This window comes from Gossypium raimondii, chromosome 11 (assembly GCF_025698545.1).
Source record: "Gossypium raimondii isolate GPD5lz chromosome 11, ASM2569854v1, whole genome shotgun sequence".
Lineage (NCBI taxonomy): Eukaryota > Viridiplantae > Streptophyta > Magnoliopsida > Malvales > Malvaceae > Gossypium > Gossypium raimondii.
Genome location: NC_068575.1, coordinates 22,267,733 through 22,293,161, shown reverse-complemented (window position 1 = coordinate 22,293,161; position 25,429 = coordinate 22,267,733). Strand labels below are relative to the sequence as shown.

Genomic DNA, 25,429 nt, shown 5'->3' with positions numbered 1-25,429 from the left:
TAAAACCCAAGTGCTTCAACAATGGTACCTAATTATTCTGCAAAAATAAAAATAAAAAAGTAAAACAAACTTGAACAGAAACAAAAATAAAATAAAATTACATAATAATAAATTTCATCAGAATTAAACTTTTTTGACCAATTTAATGGTCTCTACTTGCTTTTGATCAATATTCCCAAGGTAATGTTTCAATCGCTGGCTATTCACTTTGAACTAGTCTCCATCATGTAAATCTCTAATTGTGACCGCACCATGAGGAAATACTTCGACAACTTCGAAAGCTCCAAACCAACGAGAGCACAATTTACCCAGGTATAGTTTCAGTCTAGAATTGAATAATAAAATTTGTTGACCTACGATAATTTGTCGCTACAAAATAATTCTATCATGCCATCGTTTAGTCTTTTCATTGTAAATTACAGCGTTTTCATAGGCATTTCTCCTAATCTCCCCTAGTTCAGTGATATCCAACAACCTTTTCCTTCCAACAGCTTCATAGTCCATGTTCACTTGCTTAATTACCTACATTGCTTTGTGCTCCAATTAAACTGGCAAGTGACATGCTTTCCTAAAAACCAATTGAAACGATGACATCCCTAATTGAGTTTTGTATGATGTCCGCAATGCCCACAAAGCATCATCAAGTCTGGAAAACCAATCGTTCCTCGAAGGGTTCACAACTTTCTCAAGAATGTTTTAATTTGTCGATTCAATACTTCGACTTTTCCATTAGTTTGCGGATGATAAGTAGTAGTCATTCTATGATTAAATCCATATCTCTTCAGTGCAATTGCCACTTGGTTGCAATGGAAGTGTGTACTTTGATCACTAATCAATGCCTTTGGTGTGCCAAACCGGGTGAGTATATGTTTGCGAAAGAATTTAAGCACTGTCTTTGCATCATGCTTTGGGATTTGCAAAAGCTTCAACCCACTTCGAGATGTAGTCAACAGCTACTAATATATAAAGATTTCCAAATGAACTTGGAAATAGTCCCACAAAATCCATACCTCAAACATCGAATAATTCAACCTCCATAATTGGCTGCTACAATATTTCATTACATCAGGATATAGAGCTAGTGCACTGACATCTATCGCATTGATTCACAAAATTATGATCGTCTTTGAATAATGAAGGCCAGTAGAATCCAGATTGAAGAACCTTAGTAGCAGTTTGCATGCCACCAAAATGACCTCTAGAAGGAGCATTATAAAAGTACTTCAGAATTGAAAGTATCTCCTCTTCCAAAACACAACGCCGAATAATGTTGTCATTGCATACCTTGAATAAGTACGACTCGTTCCAATGGTACTTCATTATTTCACGAAAAAATCTCTTTTTTATGGCCTATGACACCTAATGGGAGTTTTATAATTAACCAAATCCGCATACTAAGGGGTTGCATCTATAGCAAATAACTTCTCATCTGGGAATGCGTCAACAATTTCAAGTATGTTTCCATCTTTGCTGCCAATTTCCAACCAAGACAGAGGGTCTATAACTTGATTCTCTGAACCTTTACGGTCTTTTATCTCGATGTCAAATTCTTGCAACAGTAAGATCTAACGTATATGTCATGGTTTTGCATCCTTCTTTGCAAAAAAATATCTCAATGCCCACTGATCAATAAATATGGTAACATTTGCGTCAACAAGATAAGAACGAAACTTGTCGAAAGCAAAGACTACAACCAACAATTCTTTCTCTGTAGTGGTATAATTCATTTGAGCCTCTGTAAGAGTTTTGCTAGTATAATAGATGGTGTGAAATATTTTTCTCTTGCGTTGTCCTCGAACAGCACCCACAGCAAAGTTGCTTGCATCACACATTACTTCAAAAGGTTGAGACCAATCTGGTGTAACGACAATGGGTGCGTTTACTAGCTGCGTCTTGAATTGAATGAATGCATCCAGACATGCATCGTCAAAGATGAATTTTTTATTCTGTTCCAGTAATGGGCATAAAGACTTTGCAATTTTCGAGAAATCTCTAATAAATCTTTGGTAAAACCCCGCATGCCCAAAAAAACTAGAAATACCTTTCACATTTGTCGGTGGAGGTAATTTCTCAATTATTTGCACTTTAGCATTGTCTACTTCAATGCCTTCACTAATGATGCGATGGCCTAACACAATACCTTCAGTTGCCATGAAATGGCATTTTTCCCATTTTAGAACAAGATGTGTGTCTTCACATCGCTGCAATACTTTATCCAAATTGTCAGCACAATAATCAAAATCATTCCCACACTAAGAAATCATTCATAAAAACCTCTAAAGAATCTTCAATCATATTCGAGAACATTACTATCATGCACTTTTGAAATGTAACTGGTGCGTTGCAAAGACCGAAAGTCATACGGCAAAAAGCAAAAGTACAAAAGGGACAAGTGAAAGTTATTTTCTCTTGATCCTTCGATGCAATAGCAATTTGATTGTATCCAAAATAGTCATCTAAGAAACAGCAATAGGCTTTTCTAGCAAGCCTATCCAACATTTGGTCAATCAAAGGAAGTGAAAAGTGGTCATTTCTTGTGGCAGCATTAAGTTTGCAATAATCCATATGACTCGCCATTACGTAGGAATACGTGTAGGAATTAATTCGTCTTTTTTCATTGCTAACCATAGTGATGCCACTTTTTAAAGAACGTTTTGCACTGGACTTACCCAATTGCTATCAGCAATAGGGTAAATAATTCCAGCATCAAGCCATTTTATAATTTCTTTCTTAACAACTTTCTTCATCTTCTCATTTAACCTTTTTTGTTGCTCAACCAACTTCTTGCCTTCGTCTTTCAACTTTATCTCGTGCATGCAAAAAGATGGACTAATGTTGCGAATATCAGTAATACTCCAAGCAATAGCTCGTTTATGTTACTTAAGAATATGGATCAATTTCTCTTCTTGAGTTACACCCAATGTTGCGGAGACAATAACTGAAAGAGTATTGTTATCACCAAGAAAGACGTATTTAAGATGAGTAGGTAGTGGTTTCAATTTGGAGTTGTTCTGTTGGCTAAGTCTAAGGATTCAATCTACCATCCATGCCTGAGTTCAATATTATTAGCTTCAACCATGCTGTCACAATTATCTAAGAATTCATCATCAGATGTCACTGCAAACTCCTTAAAAATTATTGTGCTTTAGTCATTGAATTTTTCCTCAATTAGATCATTGAGCACATCAACAATATGGCATTCTTCTTTATCCTTGCATTGAATAGATTCGAAAACACTGAAGGTAATGTGCTCATCATTAAGTCGCATGGTTAGTTCACCTTTGTAAACATCAATAAGAGTTCGTCCAATGGCTAAAAATGGTTGTCCCAAGATTATGGAAACTTCCTTGTCTGCCTCGCAATCAAGTATGATAAAAAAAGCTAGAAAAATGAATTTATCCACACAAACTAAGATATCTTTGATTTGCCCTTCAGGTTGAGCCAATAATCGATCAGGTAGTTGCAATGTCACTGCAATAGGTTTCATGTGACCAATTCCTAACTTTCTAAAAGTAGATAGTGGCATTAGGTTGATGCTAGCTCCCAAGTCACATAAAGTCTTGCCCAAATAATGGTTGCCAATTGAACATGGAATAGGAAAACTTCAAGGATCTTTCATTTGGGGGGCAACTTGTTTGTCAAAACAGCACTACAACCCTCTGTAAGTGCAATAGTTTCCATATCACTGAGCTTCTTCTTCTTGGACAAGAGCTCCTTCATAAATTTCTCATAATTCAGAATTTACACAAGAGTGTCTACTAAAGGAATATTGACCTGAAATTGCTTTAGTATGTTTAGGAACTTTTGGTACTGCTTATCCTACTCATTCTCCCTGAATCTTTCCGGAAAATATAAAGGTAGAGATGCATTTGATTGTGTCGACACCTTTGATTGCATCGATAGTTTTAAAGATCAGAAATTAAGCATATAAGTGACAATTTATGGAACTTCCATGTCTAGTACATCAACAAGCTCTTCAGATTCAACCTTTTCACCAAGGATCACTTCACCAGTATCTTAAGGTCCTACAGTAGAGTCTGTAGTCGGCTCACCAGTTTGTTTACCACTCTTGAAAGTGATAGCCTTACAGTGTTCTTTCCCTCTCGGGCTGGGATTTTTCATGTCACTAGGTAGTGTACCTGGTGGTCAAGTATTCAAATTCGAAACAAGTTGTCCTAATTGTGCCTCCAGCGCCCAAATAGAAGATGAATTCCCTTGCACAATAGCTTCTATGCGAGTCATATGTTCCCGCATTAAAACCTCAAGAGCTACTAACAGGTCAGAAGGAAGAGCTTGCATATACTATTATCGTCGATGTTCTTGAACATGCTGATTCGACTTTGAAAAGTACTGTGACTGCGTCTGATTCTGGTGTGGATGCATCTAAGGGTGCTGATTGTAGTTTTGTTATTGTTGATTGTAATGCCCTTGTCTTGAATTATAATTTCCTTGAATAGATATGTTCCTATATCGGAATATCGCAGCATTTTATCTAGTATTTTGATTTCCCCAAGACTGTTGATTGCGTGCAGAATTATTATATAATGTGCTATAAGAATTGTTGCGGATGTTACTGACATAAAAGGCATTCTCTGCATGTTGTGGACAATCTTCATAGTTGTGGTTGTCACTGCAAATCTCACAACAAAAAGTAGAAGCATCTTGTTGAGCGACTTGTATAAGTGCAACGTCACTAGTCCCTTTTATCATATTTGCAAGAGAAGAAACTTGAGCACTAAGTGCAGATATTGCGTCCAATTCAATAACTCCCAAAGTAGCTTTTGCTTGTGCAGCTCTAGAGATAGAATATTGATAATCATTCTGAGCAAGTCTTTCAAGAATTCTAATAGCATCATTATAAGTACAATCCAGCAAAGGGCCATTGGCTGATGCGTTGACAAGAATCCTCGTATGTAAATTCAGCCCATTATAAAAAATCTCAATTTGTGTTTCCTGTTGAATGTGGTGCATGAGACAACGTCGAAGCAAAGATTTATAACATTCCCATGTGGTGTAAAGATTCTCATCATCCAGCTGATGATAAGCTGTAATATCATTTCGGAGATGAGCATTAATTGTCGACAGGTTAAATCCAAAACAAACTATGTTGCTAGTGCATTCCAAGAAGTAATTTATCCGGCAGGTAGCCTAAGGAACTAAGTACGAGCTCTTCCGTGCAAGGAATAAGGAAATAATTGTATTTTCAAAATGTCATCAAGAATGTCTGGTTGACTAAAGGAAGCACAAATCAATAAAAATGATTTAAGATGTTCTCGTGCATCATCATGTGGCAGTCCAGCATATTGCCCATTAAAATCCAGCATTTGAAACATTATTGGTTTGAGTTCAAAATTTTCAGCTTGGATTCCTGGCCTAACAGCTCTCGGTTGTAAGTCATCCAAGACAGGTATTACAAAATCTTGTATAGTCCTATTTTGTATTTGAGCGTCTTTCGGCAACGGTAGGTCATTAGCATTTTGGTTCAGCATCGCGGGTATGACTTCATCGTTTCTTGGTAAAGTCATTCCTTTGTTTTCGAAGTCTCCTCCGAACGGTTATTTCAATTTCTAGATCAAAATCGACAATAAACTCCGAATTTTGTCGGGTCATACTACACCTAAAATAAAATTTGAAAATAGCAACAAAAAGAAAAGTTAGTAACAAAATATTATGAAATAAAAAATAAACAAAAATAAATATCAAACAAACGTCATCCCCGACAACAGCACCAAAACTTAATCGGTTGTTTAACATCACAGCAACAATGTGTAAGCATACACTATCGATGCAAGTATAGTAGACAGATATCAGTCTGCTAGATATCGATCCCACGAGAATGGTTATCTTTTGTTTATCAATGTCAATGCAATAAATAGATAGAAACGAGATAAATTGTGAGAGTAGTTGTCAAAGCAATACTTGAAATCAATAAGATAAAATACGATAATAATAATCTGATATCCCTAACGTGAATATTCTACAGAATACTAAGTGCTCAAAAGGTATAAAAGAATAGGTGATTGTCGATACATTATATTGCAATGAATATCTTACCAAGCTTCTATATTTAATCTACGACTTAAACATTTACTTTAACCACACCTTCCGATGGTGGCAATAGAACACTATTAAGAACAAGTGAATTAAATTGCTCTAATCCTTAAGCATCTTTCGTTATCATACTTGTTAGCTTGAACTGTCATTGCACCTTCTAGTGTCAGTGACTGCAATAACACTTCCATACTAAAAACATTCAAACCCAAAGATTAAATAGTAGAACCAAGATTGAATAAAATAACTTTTAACCCAGAAATCATGTATACTTCCATACAAACATGAAATAGAAAGTAATAACCAGCATTTAGAAAATGAAAATTAAAAGAAACAAGTAGAGAATACTATTCTTAGACAACTCGACTTGAATCTCTCTATCCCCTCTTGTGTCACACTCAGGGCTCCTCATCAAGAGCTGGTCTGCATCCCGATCGTGTTAGTTCATCCGTAGGAGACTTAAACCGCCATCGTCGAAAAGCTTCAAAAGATAGGTTGAAGATAATCCAAAAGCTCTCCCCCTTCTTTCTTTTGACGTCAATATTAATATTTATCCAAATAGCACAAGTTTCCTTTCATCAGAATCATGCTGCCTCTGTACGTACAAGTTGATTGTACCAGACTGGACAGCTCATACATTTTGTTATTATCTGGACAGTTGTCAAATGCGGCGACAATTGGTACCAAAACATGACAAAATTAAGGATAAATAGGCTAAGATCCATTGAGTTATAAAATGCAATTTTACTAAACTAAAAATGCTAAAATATGTGCTAAAGATAACTAAATTGGTACAAATTAACCAATAAATAAAGAGAACATTTGTTCTTTCTAGTATTATCTTCATAACTATAGAAAAACTCGATCATTGTTGCACAAAAACTCGTGAGCTAGTCATAATTACTCTATGATATTGAGTTTTTCTATAAGATAAAAAGAATGTGAGAGAATGAGAAATAAGGTAGTGAGCAGGAAATGGTCACTAAAGGGGATAATAAGGGACAATATGATGTGCTAAACGATTTTCATATTTGAAATTATTTGATGCTTACCATTCTTGAAATCCATACATGTCCTAAGCCTCAGAATGTTACAAGCCAAAAAGCCTTATGTTATCTAAGTAGGCTTATTCACAATTTAAAAGCGTACTGAATAATTCCACTTATGACTGCTAGTATTCTGCTAGGATAATTAAATTACTTGTATAATTTATAAATGGATTCTTACATTTGAAACCATTAATGCTTGTATGTTTTGTAATATACTTTACTCATACCAACATTATATGTGGATATGAAATGCCTGTTCATGTGCTCCAATGCTAACACGTATACCATACATGTTCAAAGGTTGTCTTTTCATTTACTGCTTTTGTTTGTGTTGCTTGAGGACAAGCAATGACTTCAGTAAAGGGGAGTTTGATCTGTCGTAATTCAATGTAGTAGATTAAACTAGTTTTCGTACTTTAAGAGCTTGAACATAAGCATATTAGTTAAGTTTTAATTATATTTTCGAAAGTTTTGGTAAGTCCAATAAAATGCTTAATTTAAGTCTTTTGTTGACCTGAGGGGCTGAATGAGGCCTAAGGGTGAGCTAATACACTTTGAGAGCGTGCAGAAGACCGTTAGAAAGTGTGATAACTCAATTCTGGTCACTAGGTTGAAACATGGAGCACTAGATGTCACAGCATAAAGCACAAAATAGAAGAATTTCAAGAATGTCTTCGATGTCGTGACATACCCCTAAAGATAACCTAAAGTTGAGCATATTGGCTTCGATGTCACGACATAGGACTTGGTGTGTCATTACATCGCCTTTTTACCGAAAATATTCACAAGTCAATAGCGTTTTGGTCCGCACAATCAAATATTAAGCATGAGTACAACAACTGACCCAGGGTTAAGGACAACAGCCAAAAAGTCTATAAATAGGCTTATCTAACACATGTTATAGACAATTTTCACAATGTATAATTTTCTCTTTAGATTTATTTAGTCATTAACTTTTTTCTCTTCTTAGGTTTTAGATTTTATTTCCATTCTTGTTATTTACTTCTGTCGAGAGATCAAGTTTGTGAAGTACAATCAAACTCTGTGAGGATTCTGCTCTTAATTTTAATATTGCATTTTATGTTTATTCTCTTTATTAAATTTATATTGTTTATGAGATCATGAAGAACTAATCTCTTGTGGAGGACTAGCAAGTGGATGTGTGATTAATTAACTTTTTTTGTAGAGAATTCTTAGCAAATCAGTTGTTTAGGAGAGAAAGAACATAAAATCCAGGGACTGACAATCCTAGGAAATCATTAAGATGGGAATTAACCCAAATTTAGTATAGCCAATTCGTGAACACCTTAATCCTAAACCAATCTGGACTATGAGGTTGAGAGATAAGTAGTTCTTTCTGACCCGATATTCTAGTATAAAAATTAAAGGATCCTGCTGGGGTATTGATTAGTTGATCAAACAATTGCAAGTAATTCCTACATATACGATGTTTTGCTTTCTACTGCCAAAGTCTTTTGCATAGAAAATTGAGAATATAATAAGATTTTTTTGATGGAAAAAAAGTCATGGGAAACGATGCATGCACTAGTACAATTACGGATCACTATGCACGCTTAAAAAAAAGGGTGGTATGGGCTTTCGTAATTTGTCATATTTTAATGTCGCATTATTGGCCAAACAGGGTTGACGTTTGTTACATAATCCTCATTCTTTATTAGCGCGAACTTTGAAAGCTAGATATTTTAAAGACTCAAATTTCTTAAATTCGAAATCTACCTTATTTTACTTGGTAAAGTCTATGGGCTGCAAAAGGGCTCCTTGAGAAGGGTTTGGGATAGAGGATCGGCAATGGGAGGAAAGCCTCTATCTAGAATGATGCTTGGGTTCCTGACGATGAAGATTTCAAAATTCAAAATATGGAGTCTAATTTGGCTCTAACTCCAAGTAAAGTTGCAGAGCTCATTGATTCCAATACAAGAAAATGGAGAACCGAATCAATTCATAATACCTTCACAGAGGGAGATGCTGAGAGAATTTTATGCATTCCTTTGTCAATGAATGCGCACAAAGATCACATCGTATGGCAAGGAGAGGCGACAAGGGAGTATTCCGTTCGGAGTGGGCATAAACTACTATTACAAGACATGCAAACTCAAAGACAACAAATTTACAGACAGTTTTCTAAGAAAATGTGGAACTTAGATTTACCTCCAAAAATTAAAATTACAAACTGAGGGATTTCTTGTAATAATTTGCCCACTTTTAGAAACCTACAGTATAGAAGAATGATGGGATTTGCAAATTGTTGTAGATATCAAAGTGGAGCAGAAACGAGGGAGCATCTATTTTGTGAATGCCCTACAACAAAGGAAACATGGGAGAAGCTTAATGTTACTTGGCCTATAGCAGAAGCAAATACTGAATACAAAGTTTGGATTAAGAACTTGTTCAAATCTAATTCTTTGTATAAGTGCAGATTGATAGCATGTGCAATGTGGGCGATATGGATGTTAAGAAACATATTCATTCATAAGGGATAAGGTTACACGCACACTTAACTGGGCGAAGGTTACAGTCGGGTAGATGGACAGCTCCAAACGGGCCGACAGTTAAAATAAACTTTGACGCAGCGTTTAACAGGTAAAGAACAGAGTTTTGCTCTGAGTTAGTGGTACGAAATGAAAAGGCAGGGGTTATTTGTCTAAAAATCGTCCTGCATGAGAACATACCACTCGTTTTTATAGCAGAAGCGATGGCATGCCTCCAGGCGATTCAGCTAGGGTTAACTCTCGGACTGCTGGGGGTTGTAATTGAAGGAGATGCTCGTTCGGTGATTTGTAAACTGCAAGCAGAGTAAGCAGACAAATCTGAAATCGAAGTCTTTATTAGATATTCTAAGCAGCTAGGTTCAAGATTTAAATCTTGTGTTTTTCGATTTGTTCACGGAGAATCAAATAAGGTTGCTCATATCCTAGCTACAGAGGGAATCAAGAGGAGGGAGACAACTTATCTGATGAATGTTTTCCTTCTTTTTGCGGTGGAGGAGGTGGACGTTGATCGGAGATGGACAGAATCTCTGAACGAAAGAAGATGAAGAAGAGCCCTAGAGAGATTGAATCTGGAATGGAATGGGTAGGTGAGGAGATGATTAAAGGTGCGTGATGAAGAAGGTTTTTGTTTCTGATGGAAGATTGATGGCCAGTAATGATAATGACTTTCTTTGAGGTTTCCCAAGCCTAATTTGTTGTTTTTCAGAAGGGGGGGGGGTTAATTAATCGATTACAGTTGGGATAGTTATTGTCAAAAATAAAATATTTATTTTAGACGTGTTGTTATTAAATAAAAAATATAAATTTAAATAATATTTAAATTAGTTAATATTATTATATTTTAGTAAGAATATAAAAAATTATTATAACTTGTTAATATTTTAATATATGAAATATAAATTTTAAATATTTTTAAATAATAAATATTAATTATTTATAAAATTTAATTATAATATATAAATTATATTTTAAATATTTAAATATAACCATTAAATATTTGTAATTAATATTTTAAAAATATTTTTATTTTAATTAATGATTTTAACATATTTGTAATTAAGCACCAAAAAAAAAGTAAAATACTATGTTATTGGAGGGGTGAAAAGTAATTAAGCACCAAAAATACTTTTGGGAGAGGAAAAACTAAAAATTTCAGCTAAAAACAGCTTGTTCTGCACAACTTTTTTTTAAAAAGTATTTTTAGAGTCGTAAATATTTTTTTTAAATAATGAATAACTAGCCCTTAGCATTAAAGCATCATTTAGTATTAGACCTAGGCTTCTAAGTGTTCGAAGTTGAATTTTTCTTCCGTTTGTAGAATTCTTGGCGCCTAAAGCGAAAAGTCGGCCGAAACCTGCAAAATCAGCCTTTTCTTTTACTGAATTTGCGGGCTTTTTCTTCCTACTATGCGATCTTATTCCGCTTATTACTTGAAATTTGTTGTTTTCATTCATTAAACACACACACACAGAAACGTTTTCTGTTAAAAAAAAAAAACATAACAGTTACGCACAGTGCTTGCTCTGCTCTAATAGTATGAATTCTTTTATCCCATTCGCATTAATTCACTCATTTGGTAGCAGTTCTGGCCATCGAATTTCAATAGCCGCTACTGGCAAGAACGCTGTCTTAGATATAACCAATTCCAACCTTCTATGAGACCGTTGAAAGAATCCTTGCACTTTGTTTGGAATGGAAAGGAACAAGAAAAGCACTGCATAAACGCAGGGGCAATGACAGCTTCTGTTGTTAATTAGAAAAATTACAACTATGTTTTTTATGTTTTACGGCAAAAAATGGCAGAAAAATTCCATGGCGCATATGTAGTGAATAGTGGAGCACTGAGAATACGTGCACATCCCAACAGGGAACAAACTATAAATGCCAAACACCATTAAGATAAGTGCTAAGTTTCAAAATTGTCTAAACATCTAACTTAGCACATACCAGCCTAGACACAAGCACGATGCTAAAACGAGTAAACAAACTGTTTCAGGCACTAGATTTTGAATCATCACAACTGGTACAAAGTGGTCACACATGCAGAAGTGCCAATATCATATGTTAAACTTCTAAAACAGAAGCAACAAAATATCTACAGAGTTAAAAGTCACTACTTAACCCTACTTCCAAGGAATAAAACACATAAATATCAATTGAAAAGATTAGCATTTTTGAGAGGTGCTGAAACTAGATAAAGAAAGGGGACAAATGACAAAAGATGTAATAGCCTGGATAACTGTAAAAATAATAGCACAAAAAGACATAACCATCCCTATTTCTTTCAGCTCTTCTGAAACTTTTCGACATATGCCTGCAACAGAATAAAAATTTGTAAGCACAGCATGTTATGCATAAAATGGAACAGTCTTAAGATGAAATAATCAAATTATGAAAAGCATTTCTACCAACTTCAACCATGGACATTGGAAATCTTTCAATGAGTTTATACTTATCTGACAATAAGCACATTGAAGGTCCCTGGCTATTAGCAAGTTATTGAGTGATAACTAATCACACAAAACAGACACATGATGGCTCAAATGAAAGACAGAAATAAAATGCAGCGCAAAAGGGAAAAGACAACAATGGAAAGGCCTTATGTTCTTCCCCCACCCCCCCAAAAAAAAAAAAAAAAACTCTAAACCCTTCAATTTAAAAGAAAGCTGCACTAACCTGTACAAGTTTGCTAAGCTTTGGTTTTGAAAATGACAGATATTGATCAATTTTTTCAGGTGTTTGCGGAATATTAGTCCCTTGAACTGTAGCAATCACTTTGTCAACAACCTTCTTCACAATGTTTTTGTAAGCCTCTTTGCCAATTTGACCTTCCTTCCATGTCGGTTTGAGGAGATCCTTGACAAACTCAACGAGTGCAAATTTAAATGCACGAATTCCCTTAGTATCCTTGTTCTTCTTGGCCTCATCAGTCTTGTCATCAGCATCTCCACTCTCTGATGGGCCATTCTCCCCTTCAGCTTTCTTGGTTTCCTCAACTCCTTCATTTTTCTTCTTTGCCTCGGAACTTGCAACAGGCTCCAGCTGATTTGGCTTATGGCTATTAAAATCAGGCTCTCTTCTGGAACTGAGATCATTATGATAATCATCATCATTATTACTACACAAAAGAGATGAAGGTAACAACTTATTAGCCGATAGTTCAGGTTGGCCATCAGTATTTTTCTCTGCAACAGGCTGTATTGAAAACCCCAAAGGCTTTGTATCTGTGCCCTGCTTCTTGGCAGGCTCAATACTATCAGATATAGGGTCATATTGTTTTGGGAAAGTAATGTCTTGATCTGGCTGTAGATTTGGCATGGAATCTGGCTCAATATGACCTCCAGAGTTTGCAATAGAAGTCACCTGCATTCCATTATGGGCATTAAGAGCAGCATGAAGTAATGGAAGTTGCTGCCCCTGTCCAAACAACTGAGCTAGAGAGGCTGAAAGATTGGTAAGTTGGGTGAGCTGCTCATTGCTTACCATAGTCTGAGTTGACTTAGACCCAGAATTACCATGTAATACATTTGCATCCCCAATATTTAGTTCATTGCTTCTTTTCTCCTCTTGAAACAGCAGGCCGTTTTGGGCATCTTCCATAGTCACTTCATTAGAAGGGATTGTCACTTGACTTTGTCCAACTGCATTTAAGTTTGAACAAGGTAAAGTACTAGGACTTGGCCCAGGCTGGTCAAAGCTTGGCAACGGCGTGTTGTTGATAGAAAAATTTAGAACAATGTGTGAATTGGAAGTTGTGTTAAGAGCATTGCTGACACATGGCAGTGCTACACCACTGCTGCACCTCATCAGGTGGTCCTGGTGAACATTAGATTTCTCAGTTAACATTGGCAAAGCTGCAAGCCCATCATGTACCTGATCTGAGGCCGCTTCAGTTATATTCCTTTCTTGAGAATGTAAAAGTGTTTCGACAAGAGCTGGTTTTGAACCATGAGAGAGTTCCTTTTTAATAGAAGACTGTATCTTGTAATTCCACTCAGGGGACATTTCCATATCACCAAGCGACTCTTCAGCACCTTTTGGTTCAGATACGCCAATATTAACACCAGAATTTTCTATCTTCCTCGGAGTTTGTTCATCCTTGTCAATATCAACTTTTTTATACTGCACATCAGCCTCAATGTTCTTTCCACTGACATCATAGTTGTGCTGCCATTTCTCATCCATGGACCAATTAGAGAATCTTGGTTCAGAGGCACCCTTTTTTCCAATTGTGTCCTTGCTGAACTTTGTAGCCCCTAAGTAGGCACCTGTATCACTCCATTTTGAACCAGTCCATGAATTGTTCGCATCATTTGAGGCCTCAGCATCACTCCATTTTGAACCAGTCCATGAGTTGTTTGCATCATTTGAAGCATCAAGATCACTCCATTTTGGACCAGTCCAGGGTATCTCAGCTTCATTTATCACATTAGCATAACTTCTTTCAGGAGCATTCCAAGATTTATTCACATTGAATGAAGCATCTGTATCTCTCAATGTTGGACCATCCTGCAACCTATCCACATTAATGGAACTTGGACACCATACACCTCTATCACCACGTGACCTTCTATCAGGACTTGCACGTGCCTGACCATGATGAGAAAACCTACAATATTTTCCATTATGACAATTTCCAGAAGCAAAGAATTTGCAAGGAATATCACTGCTTCGACGAGCTTCACGCTCACCATCACGATCTGGAGTTCTAATTCTGTTCCGCTTGGTGTTTTCCCTTTCACTACTTATCTCATTCGTTGTTCTTCTACTGAAGCCATCAGTAGCACCATCATGAGCAAACCTACATGATGCACCCCTGCGGCAGTTACCTTTCAGATAATCAGTGCAGCAATCAGTAGACCTTCCACTCTTAACAAGGTAATCTTTACAATCATCGTGAGTAATATATTTTGAAACACCAGCTCTCTTTTGTCTATTATCCCAACCATCCTCACGACTTTGAATATCTTGGTGAAGAAAGTGACACTGACTGCCTCTCCTGCATCTACCAGCCATAAAATCTTTACATAATTGAGTTGACACTCCAGATCTGTTTATGGTTCTCTCATGTAATCCAGATTGCCACCGAACGCTACGAACTGGACTCCGGCTCCTGCTTATACTTCGACTTCTGCTCCAGCTCCTACTCCTGCTTCTGAGGGTAGAACTAAGATTAGGAGACAAATTAAAAATCAATATTATTCAATAGAAAGATGAGACGCAAGCAGAAAGATGAAGAAAACAGAATCCTTTATCCAAGCTACTTAAGCGTGTCCTAAACCATTGTGTTCAAAGAATTACGGTGAGATGCAACCTCAGTAACAAAAAAGATTTTAAGAGAACCAACAAGGGGGGAAATCACAAACTAGGAAAAAATAATATATTTTGTGTAGAGGAACATTTTCAACATAAAATGAAAATGCAAAAGAGAAAAAATATGTGATTTTAATTTTCATACGGAACATTGAAGAATTATTACATACTGATCTCATGGAGTCAGATTTTACGAATGCTATACTAACAACCAGGATACCATCAAAAGAAGATAATAACCAAGGATAAACAGAGTAGACAATCCAACCTGTGAGACCCATTCCAATCACCTTTAGGAGAACTGTGGCGTTTTTTAAGCCTCCAATCATCAAGACCAGGTGACATTTTCATGCTGTAAGTCTCATCCCCATCCCATGGAGTTGCAGTTTTCCAATTTTTAACAAAGTCATTGTTATCATCCTTTTCGCCAACTCTGCTTCCATGTAAAGATTCCCTTGAAGGCATTCCATGCTTAGATTTCATCATGTCACTGACTCCGACAACAGACCACTTGTCCTTCCTACCAACCTCTGCAGAGAAATATCCATGTTCTGATTCTCTATCATGAAAAGGCGCACTGCCTTTCGCAGACCAAGCTTTATCTCGTACATTTTCAAGAGAATATTGTTGTTCCTCTTTTGAATTCCACTTAGAACCACGTTTTCTGCTTCCACTCATCTCACTAGTAACAGGAATTCTTATCTATGCAGTATGATCTGGAAGTACGAAATTAAGACATTAATAAACTGCCACCCTCCATATGTCTCATGACAACCATTGATTTAATTCAGGATCCAATTACATGCCAATCAATCTCATGTCCACTCTGCTGCGAGATTTAATTCCCTAGGGGGCAAAAACCTGAATCCATTAAACAGATTCCAAATTTCAAAGTAACAAAAATCAGGACATGAACACAAAAATAAAGATATCCCACATTCAGAAGTCAATATGCAGTTATAATTGCAAGCACTAGTGTACAGCATTAATCTACTGTTTGAAACTAGATTCTGCTCAATTTCACTGTTTGATTTCTGCAAGACTATTTTGCCTAGGGAAACTGCTACTCAATGATAGAATAAGATAAAATGCTATACCAAATTGCTCCTAACACATGAGAGTAAATTTAATTCCGGCTCCTGGTAGGAGTCTCTGCATCTGAAGCCTGAACCAAAGATGTCATCTACGCAATAGATATATGCTCAAAGTTACATTAGGTATCTGGATCTAGAAATCAAGCTTACAGTCAAGCCAGGTTGAGTTTTCACACAAGCATCAGAAAAACATACACTCCCCTATAAACTAGTATTTTATTTGTAAAAGTAAATTTTTTTTCTTTGTGCATGCAAATTTTTTTAAGCGTATATAACAACCCTTACAATCTAATAATCAAATATCAAATTTGATGTCCTGTTTTAAGTTGACCATGCAAGACTAATCTTTTTAAGCCATGCACAAAGTTCACCAATTTGAAGTGCTACAAACCAAAATTAACTTAAAAGCTGACACACATTTTGTGTGAATAAACCATGGAAGCTAATAGTCAAAACAGTGAAATGTAAAACTATACAAAAGTTTCAACAGTGTACATTAAGGTTTCTGGTTTCTTATACTGATATAGGTTATCAATTGCACAGATATTATCAGTGTTTAGACCTTTTTTATACAGTTGATCTCTATTCAATCAATGATCTTACTTAGTACTATAATCATAAAAGGTTATGCAACTAAGGGTTCCAGCATTTACCAAATACATTTACTAACATGAACAAAAAGCAATTTTATCAATCAAATTGTTATAAATATCAACTTAGCTGAAAACTAGCATGCATATCGCACATAACTAATTCCAGTTAGGAAAAGAGTAAAAAATAAAAAGCTATAGAACAATAGACAGAGTTGAAGCAGCTTTTGTTGTAAGTATCATCCTTCATGTTGCACATACAGACTACATTAACGATATATCTCTATGAAATGAGTTTCAGATTAATGAACTGCAAAAAATCTTCACAGAACACATTAAGAGGGCATTTGGTTTAAGCAATGTAAGATTGTGTTTCGTAATAGGATTACAAGAATGTAAGATTACAGGGTGGAATGTACAGTATGTTACATCGACTTGTTTGGTTCATTTGGATGAAATCCAAGATTCAGGAGTTTAGTTCACAAAATATAATATTACTTAAAAGCACAATTTAATAAATTAGCCAAAATTCAACATTTTTATATTATGGCGTCTATTGTTTCACTGTTAAGGGAAAGAGGGTTTTTCGTTTTTAATTAAACATAAATTTTATTTGGGAAAAAGGTCTAAACTAATTAAAATAATAAAAAAACAGTAAATCAGTCCAGAATTTAAGATTACATACGTAATTTAAGATTACCTAAGGAATATGTGATAGTGAGATTACACCCTCTATTAGAGCATACTCACACTATTTAAGAATGTGAGAACACAAGATAACCGAAATGTTGAAAATTCAAGCACCATGATATTATTACGGAATGTAACATTACAGGCCATAACGTAAGATTCAGCTAGCCAAACACACCCTAACATTTTCAACATAGAAGATTCAGAAAATAGTGCTTATAACTTCTCAATCCCTTCCAAGGAAATGTTAGTAATACATGATTCATCCTAAGTAAAAGATTATGTCATAGTAGAACAACTTACTGGGCGTAGCATGGCTTAAAGTTAATTTGTTACATTAGATCTCAAGTGCCACCACTTTAAAATGCATGGTAGCAAATACTATCAAGCCTTCCTTAAAATGTAATTACACATCTCATAAAGCTTTCATTAGACCATAGTGCCCCCCCCCCCCCTTTTTCCAAAGTCATATATGCACTTTAACTTCAAAATGAGGCAAGAGCATTTTCACCCAGCATATGTTAAAGAAAAGTGGAAGATGTGATGAATATAGTAAAATTCAATAAAAATTGCTTATGTTATACTTACATATGGAACATGTAGAGTATAGACTAAAGCATTATTTTGCAGTAACCAAGTAAAGGAGAGAACATCCAAAATGAAGAGAGATGCACTCATATTGTGCCCACACCAAAAAATAAATAGATAAAATTTAAAAACTCTTCAACTCATCCAAGAGTCTAATAAAAATATCTAACCAAAAATTGTGAGATTAAATTTTCCATAATGCGGAACATGAAGCAGTTGCACAAGTCTAAAGGTCAAATACAAATAATGACCGAAAGCTCCATTAGCACCTTCATGAATTGTTAAGAATCCATGTGGTATGTGCAGGTACAAAGAGATAAGTGCATATTGCAGTAGCAGAAAGCTCTAGTAGCCCATGACCTATTGCCTCAACATCATCAGGCATAGAATATCCTCAAATTTAGCAAGTATACTTGCATGACTGGGCATAAATTTAATCAATACAGTCAAAGAATTCTAAATATCGAAAACCATACACCCATAAAGACATGAACTCTAATTGCTCTTAACAATACCACTAAAACACAAAATTTGTATAATCCTAATACATAAATATAGCAATTCTCATAATGAAGAAAACTAATTTTAAATTTTGGGACACAAGTCAAATTCGAATTATGACGGTAAAACAAGCCACTTCCATGTAAAATCTCCAATTCAACACATAAATCATCTGGAACTTCTTGTTATACAGAAATGACCACTATCGTATATAATTTCTCAGCTTTATATCACGTAGAGAAGTACATTAAAGTTACGTACTTCTAAAAATTTGTTCCAACCAACCAAACCACAATCTTTAGCCATTTCATGCATAGAAGCAACATCTTCCTTCCACACCCATCCTTCACTTCACAATGACAATGATATTGAACATCAAAAGGATTCACTGAGAAACTCTTTATTCTTGAATTATGATCTAGATTTTTATATGCCATGTCGAAATCTTTGGCACTCTCCACTAAACAAACTGCTATAAATGCATAATATGGGTTCATATCCAATATGTCACTTGAGGAAGGAATTCCTTTGCAAAAACAATTGCATCAGTTATGGAATGCACTTGCTAATTCCTCCAACCACTGACCTTGTAAGAAGTACTGCAGCAAAATTATGTCTGATATTAGAACTCTGGTAAATGTACTCCCATGAGATACATAGAACTATAGCATTTGCAGGACTATCTAACCTGATATCCAACTCATGTTGTCTAGGAATGGAAATAAAACGTAATAAAGACAAATGCAAACAGATATCACAAATCCCAATAGGAAATATTGTTAACTATCCAAATCAATAGGTGCCTAAATCCCATTCAAACAACGAAAAGATAGTCTACAACTATCACAACTATATAAATTTTAAAATATAATTGATTATAGCACACCCACGAAGTGGGTGAAAAACCAAATTATGTAACAAATATATTTATAAAAAATTGATATAGAAAACAATTGACGCTTTGGTTGAAATGGTGAAGTAAAGATGTTAAAAACCATATCTAAATAATATAATTTACTTTGTAAAGCAATGGTACTTTAGTCATTACTCAATTGTGTTGGTGCCCGATTGACTTGTGACACCAACTTAGTCAAAGGCTTAATATATAATAAAGATTTTTCACTGGTATAACACATGATATTTTAACAAAATTTTCTGAAAAACCTATAAAGTTCAACATGATGGCAATGTTGCTAGTCAGCTACAATGCCCAGTAATCCTACTATTTTTTCTTTCCATAGCAAAACATTTAGCGCCAAAAGCCCCACAGTAAGATTGAGTAACTAGCTATCTGAAAGAGTAGCATATCAGTTAGTTTAAGCTTAGAGTTTAAGAAGCCAATCTCCTAACAAAGAAACAAAGAAAAAGCTATGAGGTTACAATCTGCGCAAAATAACTAAAATAGCAAGCTGCTAGACTTTATTCTCATATTTTTACGCAAATATCCACTCCATCAACTGTTTCCTATGTGCTTCTAACTCTTTCAATCTAAAACAGAAAATACAATCACAAGAAAGAGAAAATCATTTAGCACACACTGCACAACAACTCAATTGCTTGAAAAACAAACAAGAAAGGAAAAAAACCATCAAGGATTTTCAACATTCAGAATAATTCAACAACTCAATCAACTATAACCACCCTAAAAGTTCCTTACTAGAAAACGGGAAAAAAATTAAAAAGAACTTCCAAGGTCAAACCCAAAGAAACCCCAGATATCAACAGAGATCCATTAATCAAGAGAGCTAATGGAACCCTAAAAGAACCCTAACTATTCTGCCTTGTAAAAATTAACCCGAAGTTCTATAAACAAAGACTAGTGACAAAACCCTAGAAACAATCGAAAAAGAGTCAGATAAAGAGGACTCACCTTGAGAACAAGAAGATATAACAATGTAAGAATCGAGCAAAAGGGGAGAGAAAAGATGAGTTAAGCCGCCAATTGATCTTCAATGGAGCGAATAAGAGAGTATGGAGTTCGAAAAGTAGACTTGGTCAGCTCGAGTGCTCCACTAGGTATATATAATATTACCAATATGTTGCTAGATTTTTTTTTTTTTTTTGGTAAACTACAATAATATACTCTAAAATAGGCTGTCTATTATTTTGTTTACTTAAAACCATTTAATCAATTTAAATAAAATAATTCTACGAATTAATCATAGTTATTAAATTTTTTTTTTAACAAATTGTTAACTTATTAAGTGAACATGTGTCTTTTTTTATTGACTTTTGACTAAAGTTTAAAGACATTTATATAAACTTTATAGGAAAAAGTTTTGGACTATTGTAAGGATGTTCCTAAACTTTAATTAAAAGTCAACAAAAAAAAGACACGTATCGATTACTCAATATGCCACATCATCAATCTGTTAAAAGAAAATAAAATTTTAAACACCATGACTAATTCACATAATTATTTTATTTAGAATGATTAAATTAAAAAATTAGAGTGATAATAGGATGAAGCCTATTTTAGAGTGATCTATCTTTTCCTTTATCCACTTTGGGGACGTTTCCTTCCTTTCTTGTTGGATTTTTAAAAAGTGAAATAAATAAAATTATTTATGATTTGTTTTGCTTTAAAAATTAATTTATTTACATATTTTGAAATATTAGTTTCTAGAAGAGCAAAATAGGAAAACTATTATTATGTACTAAAAAGTTGATAGAATTATCTATCTCATGCATTTAGTATTTAAGTAAGCCGTAAAATTGAACATGTCTTCGTCATAATAAGGCCTTATCATATGAGAGTTATTGTATGGACTTGGTTTTCATAAAAAGTCCAATAACCAATTGTAACACCTTGCAGATAAGCTTGGAAGTTTTAGTCTCACAACTGAAGGGTTTGCTAGTGTTCTAGCAAACTAGGTATTCGCCAAGAGTCAGGCAAACTGGGTGTTCGCCAAGGTTTAGGCAAGTTGGGGATTTGGTAAAAGAACATCAACAAGGGGATTCGCCAATAGTAGTGTATGACTGAAGATGTGGTAAGGGGTTCGCCAAATCCATTACCAAGTTGGGCTCGCTAGTTTCTCTATGAGGTAGGTTTGCTAAATGTGTTGGCGAGCTGGTGTTCACCAAATTGTTTGGCGAGCTGGGGTTCACTAGTCTTGCCGTGAACTAGGGTTCGTCGGTCAAAGATACAGTTAGACTCGAATTAGGAAATAAAGATTTAGTGAATCTAGGAATACTTTATGTACAAGTAACAACTTTCCTAAGTTAAATAGGGTATCTAAAGATTATCAAGACTCTTAGGTCTATATAAATACGACATTTAATTCTGTGAATTATTCACTGAATATTTTTCCATCAAAGTATATGTTCTAAGTTCAGATCGTAGCCATCAGGGTAAGTCTCTGTCTTGTTGAGTGTGATTGTCTAGGTTCACATTGCATGAATTCTATATGTCTTGTTCTGCTTAAATAATAAGTGTGTATGTTGTTGTGAACCAGTCGGACCGTCTTCCAGCAAGGATAAAGGCAAAGCTAAACTTGTTTAAGTTTCTCTGTTTTTCGGTGAGTGGCCTGGAATTATTTGGAATATGTTAACCGCCATATTGTTCAGTTTATACTAATACGTTTTCAAATACAATTTGAAAATATGATTTTTAAAGCACTGTTTTTTGTGAGATCCTATGCAAGCTAAGGTTTTAAAGAATATTTTCAGAAATGGTTTTATAAGTTGTGTATTAGCGAAGCTCCCTTCGAGAACTGATGGATAAGGTGTGTATCAGCGAAGCTGCCCTTGTGAGCTTACGGGTAAGTTGCGTATCAGCGAAGCTCCCGTGAGCTTAGTGATAAGCTATGTATCAACGAAGCACGAGCCAGTCTTACGACCTAAGGTAAACTCTACTCGTAAGTGTGAACTGGTCTTGCAAGCTAAGGCAGACCTTATTCAAAGAAAAGGTTTTTCTTGAAAAGTGCAAGATGGCTTCATGATTTTAGGGCAAGCCTAGACTTAGTTTTTAAAAGGTTTTTGATAAACTAAATAGGTCCCGCGGTTTTAAGGCGAGCCTTGCCAATAATGTTTTACGAAAAGGTTAATGAGTTTTCAAACACTGTTTTAAGCATAACCTAATGGTTTTTGATTATTCACTGAGCTCTCAAGGAACTCACCCACTCCTTTCTTACTCTTTCCCAGGTAAGTCGTGAATAGCGTAGGCGAGGTCGATGATTGGGCAAGGACGTTCTTGAGCAGATATCGGCGAACATAGGTTAAAGGCGATAGGAATATTGTTATAGGTTTTAGATTTATTTATGATTTCGTGATTCTGACATTGTTAATTAAAGATTTGATATTTTATTCTGTTAGATTTCCAGTTTATTTGATTGCGAACCATGTCTTAAGGTAACTAATTTTTGCATGAATAAAATCGATATTATCCATGCATGAGAGCATTATGTTTTATTTTTATGCAAGACATATTTATGCTTAAGTGTCTGCGAACTCTGTATGTTGCGTGCCACAATTATATGCGAAACCCTGTAATAATTTCCATATTTATATGTATACCCCTGTAGTGTTTGTTTTATTACTTGCGAACCACTAGTAAAATATTTGAACCCATAAATGTGCGACCCCATGTATTTATATGAACCCTACTAAAGTTTAATATCCTTCCATGCATGATCCTTTTAACTACGAAGCCTATTTATTTGTAAAAGCATGATATTCCTGCGAATTAATGATTTTATATAACCCTTAGTTTTGAGCAAAATTCATACCTTAGGAGTTATGTGAACCCTTACACTATTGTTTTCATGCAAAGTCTTTTATGAATGCGAGCCTGAAACGACGGAAATGTACAGCTGTACACAATTGCAACAACTGATAAAGTGACAAATAATGTCGAGTTATCATACCCACAAGGATTGTGCAAGAAAATATTTATGAAATGCAAAATTAAACAATTTGGTGTTGGAAAATATATTGGTTTGAAGTGGTTTTATAAAAACTAAAAATCAACTAAGTAATTTAACTAAAAAATAAAAATAAATTATTCCAATGCATGATTTCTAAAAGATGAGTTTAATCAATATGACATAAATGTGTTAGATCAATTTTATTCTTTAACATAGAATAATTAAACATGTGTTCATGTTGTTACGAATAATTTCACGACTCGGTAATTTGCTAACTAATGCTCATACTTACCTACTAAAACCCAATAACATATTGACCATATCTTTTGTCAATTCAAACGTTTAATCAATTTTAATAAGCAAGTAAAAGATTAAGTGAAATAACAATATATCTCTATATTGAAATAATTTAATCACAATAATCTTGCAAGTTATGTAAGGTTAATGTATTGTTTAATATCGTCGCTAATTTAACCCTCAACTATATTAGAAGATTAAACATGCACCAATTAAATATTGTGTCCATTAATTATAATTTTAATCTGTTTAAATAATTAATTCAATCGTTACCCCATTTCTCTTCATCAGACTTGTAATTAATTTTAACCCAATTTGTGTTGGATCAAATTTACTTATAAAATATGTTCAATAATTATTATTGGAACGTCCATGACTGGAAAAATAATTACCTTTACTCTTGGGCCACTTGATACAAGAATTGCCTCAACGGTTCAAGCTTCTCAAGGTGACTGCCGAGCCGATTTTCACCCTTTGTGCAAAATTGTCAAAAATAAATCAAATTTGTGTAAATTTATTATAAAATTAACTAAAATTCAATATGTTCATAATTTAAGTGCAATTTAATTATTTAATGATTAAAATATGAATTTTGACAAAAATTACTACGAAATTGTATGAATTAGAGCTAAAAAGGAGTTGAAAAAGTCTATATATTTTTGTGTTTTCACACCCAAAACTTAATTCATTGTTCGTCCCAAGTGATGCAAAAATTGCAAAAGAAGTTGCTTGAAATCACCTTTGAAAAATTTCTTCAGAAATTATTTCTCCCCACAATTATAAGTTTAGTGTAATTATGTCCAAAAACAAGAATTTTGAAATTATGCAACTCAAGTATACATATTGTTCGAATTATTCTCAATTATTATCATGATAGCAAGAATAGACTAAATGCTTTCTCAATAAAGATATGCTAAATTATTACGAAATTCTTATTCCCTCTTTTAAGACTAAATTGCAATCAGTAAGTTTAATTTATGTCTTCATATGTTGAACTTAGCAATTTCTTTCCACTAATGTAGCTAGCACAAAAATCTAAAAATCAATAGGCCTTTTAAATAAGTTGTAACGTGGCTAGGCTAGGGGGAGTTAAAAGATAGATAATTTTAAGCTAAAAACCCTAGACTCAGCCTACATCAAACCTTCGAAATAAATACCTTCAAATTCACCAACTCATTTTGCATTTGAGTTCAAATGCTCTTTGTACATCTATTTCTTTTGAGTACATACGCTCTTTATTTTTTCTTTTTTTTCCGAGCATATTACTGTATGTAATACAATTTTGAGCACTTAATACTTTTTCTCAACTCCTCCAAATTTATTTTCAGAGAATATTCTGGATAGACTGAGTCTAGTGTTTGAGGCAATTTAAAGACAAACTATGAGAGAAAGGGATGGCTTATTATTGCAAAGGTTCAAATAAAATCAGGTCATATAATCTCAAAGTTGGATTTCAAGGGATAAATATTCGTTGAGGTTAGCTTGAAAGGCTCAAACAGTCCAAACAAAAGCTTGCCTAAGTCATTTTCAGAATTCCATGCTTCCTAGGATTTCACCTCAAGAAATTACCAAGTCAATTTTAGAGACTTAAACTTTCATGCATGCTTAGCTTTCCTAAGGAATTAAAAACTTTATGGTTCGATTTACATACTTTATTGAGAGTAACATTTATGTCACTTCAGCTAACATAGTAATTATTAAGATAATATAACTTTATTTATACTAAAGTTTAGCATAATTGCCACAAATTCAAATTTTTGAACAAAATATAACTTAATCATAATTATAAGAAAAATGTATTCTGAAAAAAACAATTTCAATTTTTGGTCCCCCTACTTAAGATGAACAATGTCCCCATTGTTAAAAACAATAGAGAAATTG

At 34.5% G+C, this 25,429-nt stretch overlaps 1 protein-coding gene and 1 long non-coding RNA gene across 10 annotated transcripts; both read right to left on the bottom strand.

The window, feature by feature from the left end:
• Positions 1-5,175: 5,175 nt before the first annotated feature.
• On the bottom strand, positions 5,176-10,325 carry LOC105788090 (uncharacterized). 4 transcript variants are annotated; one of them, XR_008191194.1, is made up of 4 exons: positions 9,614-10,325; positions 8,838-9,419; positions 6,400-6,701; positions 5,176-5,617 (listed from the first exon to the last, which is right to left on the bottom strand). It is a non-coding gene; the product is annotated as an uncharacterized LOC105788090 (long non-coding RNA). The 4 variants fall into 4 exon arrangements; XR_001131865.2 differs by lacking the exon at positions 5,176-5,617 and having other exon boundaries at positions 6,286-6,701; positions 8,838-8,948; positions 9,070-9,419; positions 9,614-10,321; XR_008191193.1 differs by lacking the exon at positions 5,176-5,617 and having other exon boundaries at positions 6,286-6,701; positions 9,614-10,322.
• Positions 10,326-11,589: 1,264 nt separating this feature from the next.
• Positions 11,590-20,421, bottom strand: LOC105788088 (zinc finger CCCH domain-containing protein 38). 6 transcript variants are annotated; one of them, XM_012614810.2, is made up of 5 exons: positions 20,257-20,421; positions 15,192-15,769; positions 13,094-14,777; positions 12,287-12,973; positions 11,590-11,924 (listed from the first exon to the last, which is right to left on the bottom strand). In XM_012614810.2, exons 2-5 carry the CDS (start codon positions 15,599-15,601, stop codon positions 11,895-11,897), a joined length of 2,811 nt encoding a protein of 936 aa, XP_012470264.1. In that variant the 5' UTR covers positions 15,602-15,769; positions 20,257-20,421; the 3' UTR covers positions 11,590-11,894. The 6 variants fall into 6 exon arrangements, with proteins under 6 accessions (XP_012470264.1, XP_012470254.1, XP_012470253.1 ...); XM_012614800.2 differs by adding an exon at positions 18,648-18,985 and having other exon boundaries at positions 12,287-14,777; positions 20,257-20,420; XM_012614799.2 differs by having other exon boundaries at positions 12,287-14,777.
• Between the last annotated feature and the right edge of the window lie 5,008 nt (positions 20,422-25,429).

Coding starts and splice junctions, on each gene's coding strand:
- LOC105788088 (XM_012614799.2), bottom strand. CDS start 15,601: ATGAGTGGAAGCAGAAAACGTGGTTCTAAGTGGAATTCAAAAGAGGAA. Junction 14,778..15,191: donor GATTGGAATGGGTCTCACAG/GTTGGATTGTCT, acceptor TCCTAATCTTAG/TTCTACCCTCAGAAGCAGGA. Junction 11,925..12,286: donor AGCTTAGCAAACTTGTACAG/GTTAGTGCAGCT, acceptor ATTCTGTTGCAG/GCATATGTCGAAAAGTTTCA.